This window comes from Lutjanus erythropterus, chromosome 18 (assembly GCF_056507025.1).
Source record: "Lutjanus erythropterus isolate fLutEry1 chromosome 18, fLutEry1.hap2, whole genome shotgun sequence".
NCBI lineage: Eukaryota > Metazoa > Chordata > Actinopteri > Lutjaniformes > Lutjanidae > Lutjanus > Lutjanus erythropterus.
The window spans coordinates 22633097-22651868 of record NC_139334.1 but is presented as its reverse complement, the minus strand read 5'-3'; the positions used below and the strand labels follow the sequence as shown (position 1 = coordinate 22651868).

The 18772-nt window shown below is 42.8% G+C and overlaps 1 protein-coding gene across 1 annotated transcript in view; it reads left to right on the top strand.

The window, feature by feature from the left end:
- Positions 1-18772, top strand: part of ppp2r3a (protein phosphatase 2, regulatory subunit B'', alpha) — a 95195-nt gene that overhangs the window by 49315 nt on the left and 27108 nt on the right. Inside the window, exon 2 of the mRNA XM_084742244.1 lies at positions 8020-11509. Within this exon, the coding sequence (XP_084598370.1) occupies positions 8810-11509 (2700 nt within the window). The 5' untranslated portion in view covers positions 8020-8809. The remainder of the gene's footprint in view (positions 1-8019; positions 11510-18772) is intronic.

The window sequence follows — 18772 nt, the reverse complement described above, 5'->3', positions numbered from 1 at the left end:
ACTGCAGCAACAGTTTTATGTTGAATCCTTTTGCTTTTACTGCTTTCTCTGGCATGAACTAATGCTCATCAGTTTTCTTTCATTCAGTTATTTTTTGCCCTTCCTCTTAAAGAAAATTGGCGTTGCAGATTTCACGAAATGCACGCCCCTTTATTTTAAAACTTTCATGAAGACATATGAATTCTTCTTTGCAGAGTCTGGTTTGGTATAACTGTATTGTTGTCCGTGTGCAAACAGTAGCTGTTTGGAGTCGTAGGGGCTTATGCACGTTTTGCAGAGCCAGAAAAGGAAAAAAAAAAAGTTTGAACATTCAGAAATCGGGAGAGACACAGGAGAGTTGTGATCCAGGGAGGAGATAGTGAGAAGGCAAGGAAAAACGGGAGTCTCCTGGGAAAATGGGGGTTGGCAAGTATGCATCCTGAGCAAATATATCATGAGGATAAAACTCCATGGAAACCAAAAACAATCAAACTACAGGATGAATACACATTAATATATATGTTTGTACATGCACATATTTTGTTAGCACACCTGAGCTGTTGTCGTTCCTCATTTTAGGGATATTCCTCATCCACAGATGTAAGAAAATGCCTATTTTATGCTTTCTTCTGTTTATAAGATTTAAATAAATCTTAACCGTCCCTTAATTGTGTCAGATATCCCCTGTGATCCTCCTCCAGCCTGTGTTTTGGCTCGCGTACAGATGTCTGGTTTGCAGAGCAGCTCCCCGCTTGTCTCTGTGTGGGACTTGGCGGGGCTTTTTGGTAAACCAGACCCCCAAAACCTCCAGCTCTCCTCCCTGAGAAAGACTGATAGCCTTGTGCATCTGGCGCGGTCAACAGGAACCTCCTGCTGTGTTTTAAATGTCACATATTTAACGTGTTATATTTTATGTATTTTTGTGTTATTAGACAATAGGCAGGAAAGAGGGAGATAGTGAGGCGATGCACCAGAACTCTGCAAATAGTTTGATACTGAGTTAAGATAAAAAAAAAAAAAACCCACTAAATTTCCTGTGGCAGTTTTACAGTTTTTCTCTTGTGCTCATTTTTTTTATGTTCCTCTTCTTCCTTTCTTGAACAATCTGATTGCCAAACCACCTTTCTCCCTCTTTTCCTCAGTCTGACTTTTGCTGCAGCTGTAGCTGACGTAGAAAATGATGATGATGATGATTTTGAAAGCGCGGTCCGAGGTCTGACGAGGACAGAGCTGTCTGCCAGAGTATCCTCTGTCTGATCTGTCTGCACCTCTGTCTCAAAATGACAGCGATACAGCTGATTGATTCACAGCTGATGAACCAACTCTGCTGCAGACTCCTTTCTCAAGAGAAATGACTGTGTAGTTTGTGCGTGTGTGTGTGTGTGTGTGTGTGTGTGTGTGTGTCTGTGTGTATTTGGAGGCAAACAGGCACTTAGAAGTCAGAGTAAATAATTCATGTGAGAAGCAGAGAAGTGGGTCAGAACTGCAGTTAGTTTGTTGGACATTTGTAAAGATCAGAGTGTGTTAGAGGGGAGAACTGTGAGAAAGAACTAAAGAAAGAAAGGATCGATGGAAGAAAGCAATAAATAAAAGTCTTTTTAAACAACTCATCAAATGATTTTATAGTTGTTGAATTTAAAAACTGGTGCATTATAGGAGTGGTTCTGAATCGTCGCCTCCACAGAAATTACATGGTCCAACATTAATGTTTGCAATGCAAGTGGGTCAGAAATCTAAACTTTTACTTGCCCCTGTAAAAACTGTTCTTTTAGCGGTTATAAGATAACAACAAAGACTAAAGTTGAGTTGTTTAATCTGGAGCTGCAACGTCTATTAAATGTCAAAATGGTGAAAAATGACCATCCTAGTTTTTCGAAGTCCAAGGTGATGTCTGTAAATGGCTCATTTTGTCAGTCCAAAACCTCAAAATATTCAGTTTAATAGGATAAAAACAAAGAAAAGTGGGGAATAATCACGTGAAAGGCTGAAATCTGCATTTCTGATACTGGATCAGATCGGTCCCATCTCTAACAAAATGCAAAGATTACTTCTTCTCAATGTTTGTCTGCTTAAAGCATGGTGGTATATGTTAATAGTTGTCATTTCTGTGCTTGTTTATAGTTTTAACTATTAGTGAGGTGGCTGTTACATTTCTTGCGAGCAGCTCCAAAGGCCTTTGGCTCTCTTCACAACAACACAGACACGGGTCGGCTCTTCAAACAGATGCTTATTGCTTGGGCAGGGCACGTCTCATTTCTCTGCTGCACCCTAGCCTTAGTCACGCCATCATGCCATCACGCCTTACGCCTTACACCGTAAGAATTATACTCATGAATAAAAAAAAAAAATACAAGGCAAACAAAAGACTTTTTACAATTTCAACAAATATCTTGTTGGCAGCTTGTTGTGAAAAGAAATTTAAAGTCATTGAAAGTCATTTAAAGTTTCTTGAAAGTTTCTTAGAAGTCCCTTTACTGTCTGATTGAGCTTCAGACATGAATATAACCTTGAGTGAATGAAAACTAGTAGAGCCTCATGAGGCAGTGCTCACTTTGCATTGTATAGAAAGAAATTGGATGCACAGGCACTGCGAACAGGAGCATTAGTATATATGCATATATGGTTGCAACATTTATATTTATTTTTACCTGCTGCACATTAGATTTCAACTCATACATTTTTAACCTTACATCAAATTATTATTATATTAAATTGTTTTTATTATTACTCAGTTAATGCATGAAATTATGACATCACATATGAATTATTTATTAATGTGTTATGATGTTCATATAACAGCACTTACAGGGTTTAAGGTATTGATAGCTGCTTCATGACTCTCATTCTGTGCTTGCCACAATAATTTATTTAATTCTCCAAAACCATCTGGCGATACCTACAAATTATCTTGCAGACATTAGCACAGTTTTTGCGTTTGCATGTGTCTGTATGCATTTCCTTATGAGTATGTGTATTTCAGCAGAGAGTAATGTCGAATAAAGCCCAGTAATCCCTCTTTTGTAGCTGCTGTTGCCCCCCATTGTAGCACAGAAGTAAATACCCACAGAGCCACTAGTCTCTCTGTTGGTTCTGTTTAGTATGTGCACAGCATAGCAGAGCTCTCTGTTTTCTTTGGGTGAGCTCAGAAGCAACACTGGAGTTGTGCATCAAGCTCTGTGTGTGTATGTGTGTGTGTATACAGTCAGAAGGCTAGTATAGACCTGTCCCCTCTCCCTGCGGGGATGTTTGGGGTTCCTATTTGGGCCTTCTTCTTCACAAAGACCCACTTCCCCTGGGAGGCCCCCCTGGCCCCTCGCTGTGTGTGCCCATTAACACACACACACACACACACAGCAAAACAACATGCATGCATTAACGTGTGCAAAGTACACAACCTCTCTCCGTGCACGCGCACACATACTTGCCCAACCATACTTTTAGTGGCTGGATCTGAGGTTGTGACAGAAGTGGCCTCTGGTGATTTAGTGCTTCCTGGTGAAGGTCAGGTTGAAGGGAGGACGTTTTTAGATGGAGGAGAAGGACAGGAGGGAGGGAGAGGGGGAAGAGGCAGAGAAAGAGGGAGAGTATGAGTGGATGTGAAGGAGAGAGGGAGAAAGCTGTCAAATAACCGCAGGGAAACTTATGGAACACGATCAACCAATCTACCTCCTGGACTCTCTCCTTGTTCTGCTTTTCAGTCCATTCACACAGACAAAGAGAACAATAAAACCACTGGAAAAAAAAGAGGAAGTGGGGGAAATAAAGGATAAAGAGGACGGATTGGATTCCACCACAAATTGCATTATGGTTCCCTTTGTTAAAAACCTCACATAAACTTTAACAGTATCCTTTACTGTGTACTCGGTTCAACCTGATGAAAATTTATCTCTGTTTATTGTTGCTTATTATTACACCTACTAGCGCTGGGCAGTGTATCAATATTATATTAATAGTTTGATTAGAGACTCGATATCGTCATAGATTATATCACAATACGGCAAAAGTGTTGTCTTTTCATGGTTTTAAATGCTGCCCCTTAGCACACTGCTGTACCCATCATCTTAACATTTTTTGCGCACATTTGTGACTGTAGGACCTCCAGTGGTAGCTGTGATCTGCAATTTTTTAAAAACATAACGGCTGCAATTAATCAACAACTGCTTGGCTAAAAACAAGGCTCACCTAGTCTGTTGCAGGCCACGTTTGGGCCTTTGTCATGACTCAAAAACTGACATCTATTGAAAAGTTTGTTTCATTGCATCGCATTGCAGATTAAGCCCTTTCCCAATATATTATCACCCTGTAAAGTTAGGTGTGATACAATATGAATTATCTTTGCAGTATGTCTGCACGTTCTCAATATCGGAGCGTTCAAGGTCCACTAATAAAGGAACACACGAAAGAGTTGCCGATTTTGATTTGATTTTTTATTCTTATGAGAAATTAATCAAACAAGATAGTGGTTACTTGTTGGAATTCAGTTCAGTTCATTTACTGGAGGCGATCTAATCAGCTTTATGCCAGAACATTAACCTTCTGACTATTGAGACATGCTGCAGGACATGACCTAAGAATAAAAATTTGAAATTCAGCTTTTGCGAATTTGTCCCAAAATGTAGATTTCTATATATATTGTATTGGACTATGACTTGGAAAGCCGCCTGGCTGCTTGCTTGTTCTATATAGATAACAATGAGAAGTTTGGACTTATTGTCATGTTTTCTTATTAAGTTTATACAGTCAGGGGGAACCCAAAACACTTGGTTACCATACAGTTATACTGTTCTATGCATCTTAAAGTAAACTGAGCCTGTACTATACAAAAACACTCGCACTTGTCCAGTTTAGCAATGAAATAAAACAGAGAGCTACCTGTTGCTGGACTGAAAAGGTCATGAGAGTGAACAAATGTTTTTTGTTTAGTTTTTTTCTTAACTTCCCAGAAAGATTTCTTAAAAATAAACCTGCGTGTCTCATGTCCAAAGACATTCCTGATTTCAGCTGTAAGCTTTGGCTTGTTGATTTTAAACTGAAAGCTGATATCTCCACGCATTCTCTGCTAACTCGCCCATAAAATATGTCCAAAGAAAATCGCCAACACTAAGCTGCCATTAAATCATAGCAAGGATTGAAAAGATGCAACAGAATGAATGTGTGTGTGTGTGTGTGTGTGTGTGTGTGTGTGTGTGTGTGTGTGTGTGTGTGTGTGTGTGTGTGTGTACTACTGAATCATCTTTTTCTGTTATATGTGTCAGTGAGGCATGTGCAGACGTTCGTGAGTGGGTGAATGCACGTGTGTGTGTGTGTGTGTGTAGAGGTTGCTCACTGTTGTAAACACAAGTGGAGTTTGTTTACATGCTCGGTATCATTTTGGGAAGCTGTCATTTACCAAGATATACACACAGATATTAAGACTGTGTACAGCAAAGAGGAAGCAGTGTGTGTGTGGACATATGTGTGTGTGATTACTATCCTATAATAGTCTATTTCTAACCGTCTGTCCAGATTTCTTGCCAGGAAGTGTAATTTCCTGCTCGAGAGACTGATTCAGCAGCATCCAGCTGTTGTGTTTGTGCGGACAGAAAGGGAGACAGAGAGATGAGGTGACCGCCTGTTTTTTCCATACAACTCCTTAATAGTTGTTTTTCCAGGTGCCACAAACCCCCCCCCCCCACCTTGCCCGCCACTCTCCCCCACCCACAAGCCCACCAATCATTCCTCCCCCCTCTCCCCAGTTGCTCTTTTTCACACTTTCAAGTAGGAAACTCCGGCTCCATAATCCCCCCGAGAACCCGCCACAGATCATATGTCCACGCTCTCAGTCTGAGTTGTAATAACCTTTCGATGTTGTTCTTTCTCCCGGTGGTTATTCTGAAAATCCTGCATCCCACAGGTTTGAACTTAAATAAACTATCACTGCTGTGGCTGTATTGGCAGGTTTTTTTTTCGTGAAATCTGAAAAATTCTTAAAAAACAATTATTAGTCATAGAAGACCTTGGCTTCTCCAGATATTTTTTTTTCTTTTTGAATCCTTTTTAGATTCAAATTTGGAAGTCATTAGGATTTCTGAGATTCAGATACCAGTTTCAGTAAACAGACAGTATGTTTGTATAGTTGGGATTAAGCTTGAGCTTTAGATTGCATGTGTGTGGTTGTGGCTGGAGTGGTGTGTCTCACCACAGTATTACAGTTAATGTGCACGTATGTATATACAGTACGTACTGTATGGGCATGCGTGTGTAAAACAGGGCACAGCTCTGAGAAGTGCGTCCTCTGTGGAGTGGGAGGGAAAACAGAGTGAGAAAATAAAATCAGTCTAATTGAACACTGAAACTCAAGCATCTAAAAGTAATTGATAGAACAGGAGACAGATGCAGAAATTGGCTCTGAAATAAATAAATAAAAAAGAATTTTAAAAAATGGGTCCTCACATGATGAATGTTTTTACCCTCTAAGACAGCGTTTAAATCACTGCAGATCAGTCTTGCTTGCAGGTTTACTGCACAATGTGTTTACCTTCTGCTCTGGCTCTGTTAGTTCCTGGTATGCGGCATGTTACTGGTATTTACATATTGCTTGACCTCTTTTACTGCACAGAACTGCAGCTCCTATATGAAACCCTCAGCAGTAAAGTATTTTTTTAAGATATATACTATTTTGTGGAAATGTTTCATTTTTTCACAACACAGAAAACAATGCACGAAGTAGAAAAAGTGGAGCCAAATACAACAAACAGACTGCCAGCTCATAGAAAAGGTGCACGTATGCATGTCTATTGCTCATGCTACCAAGACAGAGTAGGGTTGAGGAAGACCCAAGATGAAGGCCAGAAAAAGTGAAAACCTGGCGAATCAAAGCACAACACAATACAGAACAGTACAGTTGGTTCCCAGTTCAGCAGTAGATGTTTATCAGCAAACTACTGTGTTTTCACTTTGAACATTTTTGAAATCTTGAGCCAAAGTGGACAAAATCAAAATATGTGACTAAATTCTGAAATATGTTTCACTGTCTGTCAGCGTTCAGTAGTGAAAATTTAACTTTTAGGTGGATCTGTAGGATCAAAAGTCAGATTTTACACCCCTTTGAAAAGTTTTTGTTTTATTTAGGCGTACAGTGAAGATAGCGGGGATGGAGCTCTTTGTTATATGACTGTATATTGGCAAAAATCTGGCGATACGATGCATATCACAATACTGTACATTGCTTTTAATCTTTTCTTTAAATCTAAATTTAGGATAACTGTCAGGAAAGAAGATAGTATCATATGCATTAGGTAGTATATGGATATTTTCGTACACCCCTACTTTGTTACAGCATACAGGGTTTGGGACAGCTGTCACACTGTTGCCCCTGTTTCACTACTTTGGTTGTATCTGTGTGTGTTTCTGTCTTTCCTCCTTGTATGTAAGTTTGTGCTTGTCTGCTTTAGTCTTTTTGCCACTTCTGAAGCACTTTAAGTTGAATAGAATGAAACAGAAAAGAGTGAAACACGGTAGAACAGAAAAAGGCATCTTTATTTGCTTTTATAAACATAATCTAGGATTCGCGCCGGAGCACAGCGAACGTGAAAGCAACAGGTGTTTTCTCTCTCTTTTATTGAGTCGTGATCTCTCGGCGGGGTTTTAAGAAAACTCTTTGTAGTTCTGCTGTGACGAGAGATGGAGTCACATCTTTTTTCATGTTTTGCCAGTTTAACCTTCCACGCTTCTCAGTCTCCCTTCCTCTCCTCCGTTTGATCTGTATATGTGTGTATCAGAGGTTAATGTGGTAGGAAGTTATGTGCGGTTTTGCAGGTTTTTTGATGATAAAGAGGGTGAACCCTCATATCAGCTGTCATCTGGATGATAGCTGGAGGGAGAGTGTGTTGCTCATACGCAACTCCGTATGTGTGCACACCACATGCATGCACTCACATTCACAATGATCCACTTCTAACTGTCTTAATGATTTACTTTCTCTTCCTCTGTTTTCTCTTTCCCTCTTTCTCACCCTCTCTGCTCCCTCCCTCCCTGGCTCCCCTCTCTGCTGACTCGCAGGTGGTGTCCTCCTGTCAGAAACACACACTTCCTCTGACACATGGTTGACAGCGGGAGACGGAAGGGGCGAGAGAGAGTACGGGACTGACACACTCGTGCACAGAAACAAAGAGGCAGTCGGCCATCTGCGGTTGGTCCCCTGCTAGTCTGCAGCTGTGTTGGAGTCGACGAAAGCTTCTCGGCTCCATCAGGACTTCAGAAACCACAGAGCAAGATAAGGGGGTTCTTCCAACGTCTCATTGCCAAGGGGATGAGCCTCGGCCGGGGCGATGTCGAGGCCTCACTGGCCTTGGATTAGGCCCCTGGGGCTGCTTCTCTGGAAGGATGGGTGATATCCCAGCTGGATCTTCTGCTGTTGCCATCCTCCACGGCTGTCATTACCAGCTAATGAGCTGCTGCTAGAGAGGAAACGGAGAAGGTTCCTGTGGAGAGGAGGAACCTTACAGCTGTTATTAAGAGGCCCAGAGATTGCAGACAAGGAATTCTTTACCTCTGCTATAGAGTGGAGCCCTTTAAAGCTTTTTTAGGTGCAAGCATGAAAGGATATCGACTTTGGAAGTTTCTTTGCAGATATTGATTGCCATTTTTTTGTATCTGCTACAGCATTGTGTGTCTTTGAAAATTGTCATCATGCAGTTAAAAGACATCTTTTTTCTGCTTTTGTCTCTCAACTGAAGGAATTTCAACAAAACATTACAATCCAGTTGGATTTTTTTTGAAGCGATATTATTTTTGTTTTATATTTTGATATTATTTTGACCTTCCTATGCCCTGAAAGACATTGATCACCATGGCAGCAGCCTATCGTGTAGTTGTGAGCAGTGTGAGCTGCTACAACAGCGTGGTAGTGGACCGGCGCAGTCACTCCCATGCTGTGCACTACTGCTCAGGGCCATGTGGGGCGCTGTCCCAGGGACTAGACTGTACTGTCGCACACCGCGGCACGTGCTCTGAGCTGCTCGTTGCACCTGATCCCGCATACACTGACCCAAACAGCTCACTCATACACTCCCGTAACATGATCCCTCAGCAACTTCCCAACCATGGTAAAATTAGTGTTACCATGGATACCAGTTATAATGGACTAGAGAGGGCAGGCAGCAGTGGCAATTTGTCGCTTGGAGAAGACAGCCCCACGTGGCGTGGTAAAAAGACCTCCAGTGTCGGAGGGTCAACGGGGAACCTGAGCTCCTCTAGCAGCCTGAAAGACATTACCGAAGAGGCCATCAACTTGGCCAGTGGCAAGCTCAAAGAGTTTTCTTTTGACAAGCTCCGCCTCTCATCTTCCAGCCATGTCACCTTCCGGAAAGGTCGTAAGGTCCGTCCAGACTCTTTCAGCCGTCGCTCCACTGACCTGGAGATCATCTATGGCCACTTCAGTTCCCAAATCACCACAAACGGAACAACTAATGGCATGACGAATGGCATGACTACTCTTAACGATGAGAACCTGCCACCATTTGTGCCAGGGAAGGGAGCAGGCTTGGAGGAGACAAAGCTAAAGGGCAGTACAGCCACCTTGTCATCCATCACCAAAGTGGGTGGTGGATCAACAAGCAGTCTATCCAGCACTGGGTCTTTGGACCAAAGTCTAAACACAGTGGCCTCCTTGTACCTCAATGCCCTTGGAGAGGAGAACCTGATCACCCGTTTGCTGGAAAAGACACGAGGGGAGGCAGGCACTGGGGGAGCGGGCGGCGAGGACATCCGTGCCTGCCTTGACATCTTGCTCAAATGTTCTGAAGACCTAAAGAAATGCACCGACATCATCAAGCAGTGCATCAGACGCAAAGCTGGTGGAGGGCCGGAGGATGGAGGAGCCAGTCCTGACAGTGTGTATCGGGCTGTGATGAGCCGACTCAGCTCCTATCTGAAGAGACTGCCTCTGGAACTGGAGGGAGTTGGAAGTCTGGGAGGCATTGGACAGGGGGGTCAGGGTGATCTCGCTGAGCTGGTTAACACTCTTCACTCCATCCAGCAGGGGCCATACTCTCCAATATTTGGCAATGAGCAACCTCCTCGCTACGAGGATGTGGTGCAGTCACCTCCTGTCCCAAAGACTTCTACTCCCTCCTCTGTTTTATCTCCTTCCTCGTCTTTGAAATCAGACTCCATCCACACCAAACCAGTACAAAGCTCTCCATCCAGAGCCTCTCCACTTACCAACGGACTACAACATCCTTCTTCAATCACACAACACACCCTTTCTCCCCCATCTGTAACATGCTCTCCATCCAGATCCTCTCCGACACACTCTCCTTCCCCTCTTCGTACCTCTCCGACCCCACCATATGCACACACTCCTCCAGCATCCCCCATGGAGGCTCTTTATATCGAAGAGGAGGAGGCAGATGTTGACAAGACACCAGAGATCTCACAACAGGCCCTTACTCCAACCAGAGGGATGAAAACTACCAACGGGACAATGTTTGGTCAACACCTGTCCCATCCACACTCACTTCATAACTCCTCAAATACACTGCCGGTCAGCACTGGCTACAGCCCCGCTTGGCCTTCTGCTGGCTCGCAAACAGTCTCAGCACCCAAAGCTGTCTCACACAGGAATGATGACATCGACAAACTGCTGATGGACTTGGAGAATCTCTCTCAGAGTATGAGCCATCCCAGAAACACTGAGCCTCCACTTCCAGCCAAAACCAGGAAGAGAGATGGAAGCCAGGGAATCACTTCCCCGGAGTCCCTCGCTCAGCCCAAAATGACCCAATTCCAAGTCCAGAAGCCAGAGAACCACCTCGCCATGAATGGCCCTACCTCCAGGACTCCCCAAAGTTTCACTCCTCCCCAGGGAGAGAACAGTGACGCTGTGGTCGGAGAGGAGGAGGATGGAGCTCTGCTGCTGAGGATACTGGAGAGCATTGAGAGCTTTGCTCAGGAGCTGGTGGATTCTGGGGCAGGGAGCACAGGAAGTGCTGAGAGGAACAGCGGGAAGGAGCGGGAGGTGATGAGGCTCCTTCAGGATACACTGGCCACAGCCGGCAGGGCTGACACTCCTGTGGAAAGCACAAACCCACCAGCTCCGTCCACTGTGCCATCCATGCACACAAATGCAGTCCCAGCTATACCACCAAAACTCTCCCTGGCAAACACACCTGCAGCTTCACCTGCACCAACATCTGTAACTGCAGTGCCTGAGGCCGTGTGCAATGCGACATCCGAACCTGCACCTGATGCTGCCCCCAAACCTCTACCTACACCCATACCTGAACCAACTGATGCTACAGATAAAGTCACAGAAGCCTCTGCAGCTGAGACTGATCCACAATCCATCCCTGCCCCTGTAACATCTGTACCTGCAAGCCTGCATTCCTCCACACAGTTGGCTGAACCTACACCTGTGGATGTGCCCGAAGCTCCAGCCTCCATCCCAACTGTTGTAGCCACTAGAGATACAGTTACTGTCGGAGATGCTGCTGCCACCAAAGACACTGGTTCAACCCTCCTCATCCAGCAGACTCCAGAGGTGATCAGAGTAAGTGAAAAACACACCTTAACATGAAAACTACTGACAAATGCACAACAGCTGTGTGATAATCCATGTTTTAAGGACTTTAACGGATAGATTATTTTAAGGGTTGTTTGAGGCACTTATCGATAGTCAGTGGGTTAGGGTTAGGCCACAGTTTGGAGAAACAGCAGGAGTGCAAGTGTTGGAAGCTAAGCAATGAACTGCTGTGGACAGGGTCAGCAGCAACACAAATTTTTTGCCAATTAAAAAAGGTCAACTGAAAAAAATCATTATTATTTTAAGTGTAGCTATATTTAGAATATTTTCACTGCTTTACCCTGCCTTAAAACAGCTTTTGCTGATGGGAAACTGCCATTAGAAAGGCCAAATATAGCTATAGCAAGCTAAACTGTCCCTTTAAGTCATGTCATAAACTCCACATTTCAGACCTGAATTATTATTCTTTGTGTCTGCTGGCAAAATAATAGTCATTATTGAGTCCAGCTCTCCCTGGCTGAAGCACCAGCTCGCTGCTTTGTAGAAGGATGGGACCTTACAAATCTGTTGCAAATTAGTGTATCAGTTAAAGCAGACATCAGTAGCGAACACTTTTCTTTGCATTTTGTGATCGTTGAGAGTATTTACATGCTGTGCAGCTTTGATTTATTTCCCATTCCCTGTAGTTACACATAGTTAAGATCATAATCCAGCAGCAGCATCATCCAAATATGTATTTTGAATGTTACTGTTGCCATGGTGTAAGAAGCAAATAGATATGCAGTCCTAGAGTGACTGGCTAAGTGTCAGAAATACAGGAACCAAGAAACAGAGTGATTGACAGAATTAGACAAAGAATAGACAATTGCTTTCAGTACATGTCATATAAAACACCGCCCAGGCGAGAATTTTGTCGCTGTGACACAACGGGGTTGATGCCGCTGTAATTGATGGGCCGTGATGAATAGTGTTCATTAACTGTGATGAACACGCTGATACAGTTTCCCTATCTGGGCTTGAATAAAATGGTTGGCGGCACTCTGAATCATGGAACAGAACAGCCCATTGTGCTAGGAGTGGCTCTTTGTTGACTTTTCCTGGTTTCTAACTTGTGTTTTGAACCGTGAGTGTGTGGATGTGACTGTGTGTGTGCAGACGTGTGTGTGTGTGTGTGTGTGTTGGCGCTCCTTTCCACCCTAGGGAATATTTAAAGGTAATTTAGGGTTGTGCTACAGAGGGACAGAGAGGGAAAGGCAATTGGAGCGTGTGTTTCTGTGCATAAGGCACTGGCATTGCAGTGAATAAACTTAGAGAGGGGGACTTACCTCAGCTTGTCTCTCATGTGGGTGTTCAGCAGCAGCACATTGTAGATTTAGGTAATTACGTACACTCCTAGAAACAAGGGCTCCTGCTGAAGGGCTGAGGTTCTACCAAGAACCATTTGCTTTTGAAGAACCCTTTTTATCCCAAGAACCTTTTTTGAAACCTCTTCCTCAAGGATTGTTGAAATCCTTGAAAATCTCTTTTATCGAGGGTTTTTTGTACCGTAATATTAAAGGGTTCTTGGTAGAACCCTGTGGGTGGGTACTAGATGAAACCCTTTGGCATATAAAAGGATTCTCAGCAGAACTCCCTGGTTGTGTTCTAGATGAAGACGTTGTAATATAAAGAGGTTCCAGGTAGAAACCCCTTGGTGTGTTCTTGATAAAACCTTCAGAATATAAAAAGGTTCCTGGTAGAACCACTTGTGTATGTGCTAGATAAAATCCTTGGAATATCAAGAGGTTTTCAGTAGAACCACCTGGGTGTGTTGTAGTTAAAACCATTGGAATATTTGAAAGTCCTTGGTAGAACCACCTGGGTGTGTTTCAGATAAAACCCCTCAGAATATAAAAAAGGTTCTCGGTAGAATCCCCTGAATGTGTTCTAGCACCCTTAGAAGGTGGAAAGGTTATGGACAGAACCCTCAGAGAGGGCTTTGGGTGGATCCATCACACCATAGAAGGGTTCTCTGTAGAACCTCTCATAGGGGTTTTTGATGAAACCTGTCACAGATGGTTCTAGATTTAACTCTTTAGGACTCTCTGAATGGGATCCAAGTGGAACCTTTATGAAAAGGTTTTAACAAGAACCAAAAATAGTTCTGCTATGGGGACAAGCTGGAGAACCGTTGATGGTTCTTTATTTCTAAGAGTGTACGACAGGCAGACACACATTAACACCTACACAGAGGATCAAGTCATTAGTGTTGTTGGTTTTCCTCTCACTGCCTTTGATTTTTTTTAAAAAATCTCTTTAACTGATTTTCTTATTCTGCTGCTCTCCCATCACCCTCCTCCTCCTCCTCCTCCTCCTCCTCCTCCTCCTCCTTCTTCCCACCGGTCTCCCACTGCTGTTTGTGTGTTTATTTACTGAGCTGTGTAACCTTATGCCCTGATGATATGTAGGGCACCTATTTATGAGGTTACCATGGTAGCTGCCACAGTCAGAACAGAACAGCCAGCACCCGAACACATCATTACGCGATCTCATTCCTCCTCCGTCCTCTGCTCTGTCTGCCTAGCCATCCCTCCTTCCTCTCTGTTTTCATGTTTTCTGCTCCTCTGCCTCCACATTTCTTTTTTTCTTTTGCCATTCTTGAAGCTTTTCTCCTTTCTTTCCCACGTCTGTGCCCCCCTTTTGTTTTCCGTCTTTGTTGTCCTTCTTTCACCTGCAGCCAAGGAGTCAGTCCGCCTTGACCGCCGCTCCTCTGATTGGCTGCTGTGTTATTTTGGGAGCGGTGAATAACAGTTGTTGCTGTGTGCAGGGCAGAGCAACCCAACGAGAGGTGCTGATTGGAGCACAGCAGGATTTGGGGGGGGGAGGAAGGGTGGGGCGAGGTGGGGTAGGGGTGTGGGAGGCATCTGTTGGCACACTGAGTGTTAACGGTACCCTCCAACCCCCTCCACCCCTGGCAGGGCTAGGTGTGAGGGAGGCCTAAATCTGTCCACCCCTCGGTACTATGGCATCCCGCTAACAGACTGACTGTCGCCACAGTGTAAATGGACCTGCATATGTGTGTGTGTGTGTGTGTGGGTGTGGGTGTGTGATGGTGTTCATGTTTGTTTGTGTGTTGTGTGTGCATTCAGGCAAAAATTGTGACTAAAATGTCCCATCAAAAAATCTTTAAAGCTTATTAATACCAGAACTCTAATTCAGTTTTTTGGGGGTGAAATTTTATTCTTTAAGTACCAGTCAAAAGTTTGGACACATCTTTTCAATCAGTGCGTCTTCTTTGTTTTTATTACTTTTCCACATTGTAGATTAATACTTAAGACATCAAAACCATGGAAAAAAAAAATTTGAACAAAACAAACTATATTTTTGTTTCCGTCGCACGCTGTCCTCTGCACTTGCAATCAAAGCTTTAATTACATTGTTGTTAATTAATCTTTGATTGCAAGTGCATGGGTCAGTGTGCAAAAGTCTCATTCCTTGTTATTGTCAACTCATGTTCTTCTCCTGTGCACCTGTTTGCCTACATGTGTGCAAAAGTTTTTTTCTCCTTGATATTTTAGATTCTTCAAAGTGGCCACATTTTGTTTTGATGACAGCTTGAGATGAAACTAAATAAAACACTTTGAACAAGAAGTGTGTCTGGTACTGTAAATATATGTAATTTATGAAATGTTTAGGTTTGCTTTAATTTTTTAAATTTGTGCCAGAAAACATCCTTTTCCCCACACAAAGAAACACGTCAAACAATTTTAAAAATCGTTAAAAGCCTTCAAAATATAGTGTAATCTAATTATAAAAATGTGCTATTATGATCATCTCAAGTATTTTTTTTAATAAAAATGTTGACCCTTTGAAGTTGTGTGTAAGATTTCTGTCAACTCTGTCTGGTTTAAAAACAAACAAACCAAAACATAGTTTATTCAGGCATAAAAATGGTTTCTCACTTCCTGTTTTATATAGGCAGGAATACTCAAGCACTGGTAAGCTTTCTTTTTTCCCCACAAATTCATTAAATAATATTGCTATCAGATGTGCCTCAACCATGACAAGTCAACTCCGGAGCCTTTCTACATCAAAGCTAAATAAGAATTGTGGTTTAAAAATGTGTATTTGATTAGCATTAAGAAAACTTATAGCAACTTTAAAAAAATAAAATGACTTCTTACTATCACTGTGCTGTGAAATGAAATAATGCAACTTTTTGTCAACTCTGTAAGATGTCAGATTTAGCATCTTACAAAGTTCAATTACATTTAATAAAAAATAATAATAATTTAAGAGTAAAAATCAACCCCGGTGTTGTCCCAGTTCTCAGGGATGAGTAGTTTATGTATCCATACAGGTGTATTAATAAGAATCCCATGTGGTGAGTGTGTTTGACCAAGCGTGTGTGTGTTTGTCTGTTTGTTGGCTCGAGGGTAAGTTGACCCACTGCTACTGTGGGTCACAGCTGAGTTTCGGAATAGCTCTCCGACACCCAACACCAACTCTGGCACTCTGGGAATTATGCTAATATTCCTCAGCGCCAACCCCGCCCCCCTGCCTCAGTCGCACATTAAGCTGCCAATCAAAGTATAAACAAGGCGAGCCCCCCTCGCACACATGCGAGAAAATGCCCTTGCGCTCTCACACACAACTGCTCACACACTCCACCTTGGAGATTTGTAGCGGTGTGTTTCCCTTGGCACCGCCGCGGCTTTGATGGGAAGCTCTGCTAAGCCGTCTGGGATGACACCGGCCTCGGGGAGTAGCATCCTCATCTGTGCGTGCGCGTGTGCGCGTGCGGACACGTGTTTATTGTTGATTCTGCTGCTGACAGACTAATACAGGGCTTTCTGCACCTGTCAGAGCAGACCCATTAATCTCCATGGAGACAAGGAAGCCAGCAGATATAAATCAGAGGCGAGGCCACAACAGTCAAACTGAGAGCGGCAGAGACGTGGCAGCAGTGATGCTGCAGCGTCGGGAAAATCTGTGAGCGGTTGTCCAGGTCGACGGCCCGTCTTTCTCTTCCCCTCTCCCTGTTTTTGGGAAATAGAGGAGATATTTGAGAGCACCTAAATTTGACCTGTATGTTTCTGTTTCAGCGCGGTTGTTTTCAGTACAGTCGATGGTGCCATGATTTACAGGCACGCGTACACTCCTGGCTGCGTCCAGAGCTGCCATTCTGATGGCTTAATTAACCCGCTGCTGATTTGAGTGTTTTCGCCAACTGCTGTGGATGTGTTGCCAGGCAAGAACAGTGCTGATCAGCAACAGCTCGAGTTAGGCAGTGCTGGAGGGCTTCCCTCAGGAAACCGGTGAGAAGGTGGTAGAGATTCACTCCACTCTTTGTCAGAACCTGTATCAGGGACCATATTATTGAATCTTCCTAATTTGGTTTGGTAACCATGGTAATTTGGGTTAATAACTGTAGGGAAAAAAGACATTAGAGATGAACAGTTTTCCCATCCTAACTTAAGATAGTAAAAGTGTATTACACAAGCATCCTAAATGCCCAAAATCTTAAATAAACTCTTCTAACTTTAGGATAACTGTTAAGCTGTGCTAATTTTCACTTTTCCATCAGTCTCTCCAGGATTTTGCAGGCTTTTTAGGGATTGTTGCAGCCTTAAATGCTTGATATCATGGCAGCTTTTCTAAAAACAAGTGTGATGTATGTTGTGATGTATATTGAAGGGGTTTCTTTGGCAAGGAAATTGAAAAAAAAGGTTTTGTAAAATTATAAAGACAACTTGTTTAAATAAAACTACACTTTGTTATAAGTTTTCTCAGTGACTTTACCATAAAGCCTCAGAATTACAAAAAAAATGACAAAACAAGTGTACATATATGGATATATTCTTTAATAATTCATCTTAAATTGATCCATATTATATCATGCAAGTACACAAAAGTATGTAGTGTGCAGACAATATACAAACATGCATATCCATATATACCTTGACATAATTTGGTGTGCATGTAGATGCAGGCATACACCTGCATCTACATGCACAAACAGTGAACATGCATGGCATTCACATATATCTACCTACATGTGTGCATATGGACACACATGCATGGACACATGCACATCCACACACACATCTAAATGTCAGCAATTGGTGATTTTATAACCCTCTGTTCAATCTCCCCTCATTTTGCTCCCTAGTGAGTGACTGTTCCAAAAATTCTAACAAAATATGCTTTATTTGTAAATGAAGAAGTGCACTTGGGGGTAATTCCACAAAGAAGGAAAACCTTTTTGGAGCTCAAACTTTACATGTTGACATGATGTCTGGTTGGCTACCTGCTCTTTAGCACAAAGAAAGTAAGAGGTCTCACCAATCACAATATGGCTTTCTGCAATTTTCAGATCACAGGAGGTGCAATATTCGTTAAAGGCAAAATGTGTGTCAAAAAACTTTTAAATCAATAAATGTCATGAGGCAGAGATGTCCTGTCCTACAAATCAGATTCTGCAGACTTAAAATAACATCTTCATTTGGTACAAATTCCTGCTAAAACAATCACACCGTAGTCATTTTAACATGTTTTGTAAAAATGATCATTACCTCTGATTCTGTAAATCATATTGCAATTTCAATATCTGTCAAAATAATAGTAATTAGATTCAATCAAAGTGCACAGAGTACAAACAGTTTCTCCTTCTGTCTTTGAACGCCTTTTTCCTTTGAAGTGAGTAATTGTACAGTAATTTATAAAAAAAAAGTTTTATAAAATTAGTATAGAAAAAAGTGTAGCTCAAGAACCAGTATCCAAGTCAAGGTATCAGTACTGGTAACAAAACTTTTTGAGCGATACACAGCCATAGTGGATATACCTGTGTTTCATACAGTTGGACATATTCTCCTCTGACAATAACAGTCCTCTTGCATGAGTCAGTGTTCCTCTTTCTGACTGTTCCTGCCAATATTTCTGTCCTCAGCCCACTGAGGAAAGAAACTGCTGACCTTTCGACCTGCTACTTTTTGGCACAGGGAGCCTTGAAAAAAGTATGGAAGGAGCGCGGAGATAAAAAGGAAATAACAAGACGACAGGAAACCAAATGAATGAGTGTCTGTGTGAGACAGCAGGGGGAAAAGTTTTTGTGTTATCTGAGAAGTTGACTTGGAGAAAAGAGGAATTCATAGGGAGTTAGAGAAGTAGAGGAACGGGCGTAGATGAGAGAGAATCTCATGGTGCAGGGGGAGTGGGGGTGGAGTTAGTGAGGTGTGGGGTGCGGGGTAGGGGGGGCTGCAGCAGCGTACAGTTGTTGACTCTGGGTTGTCGGAGGATGACATCATTCCT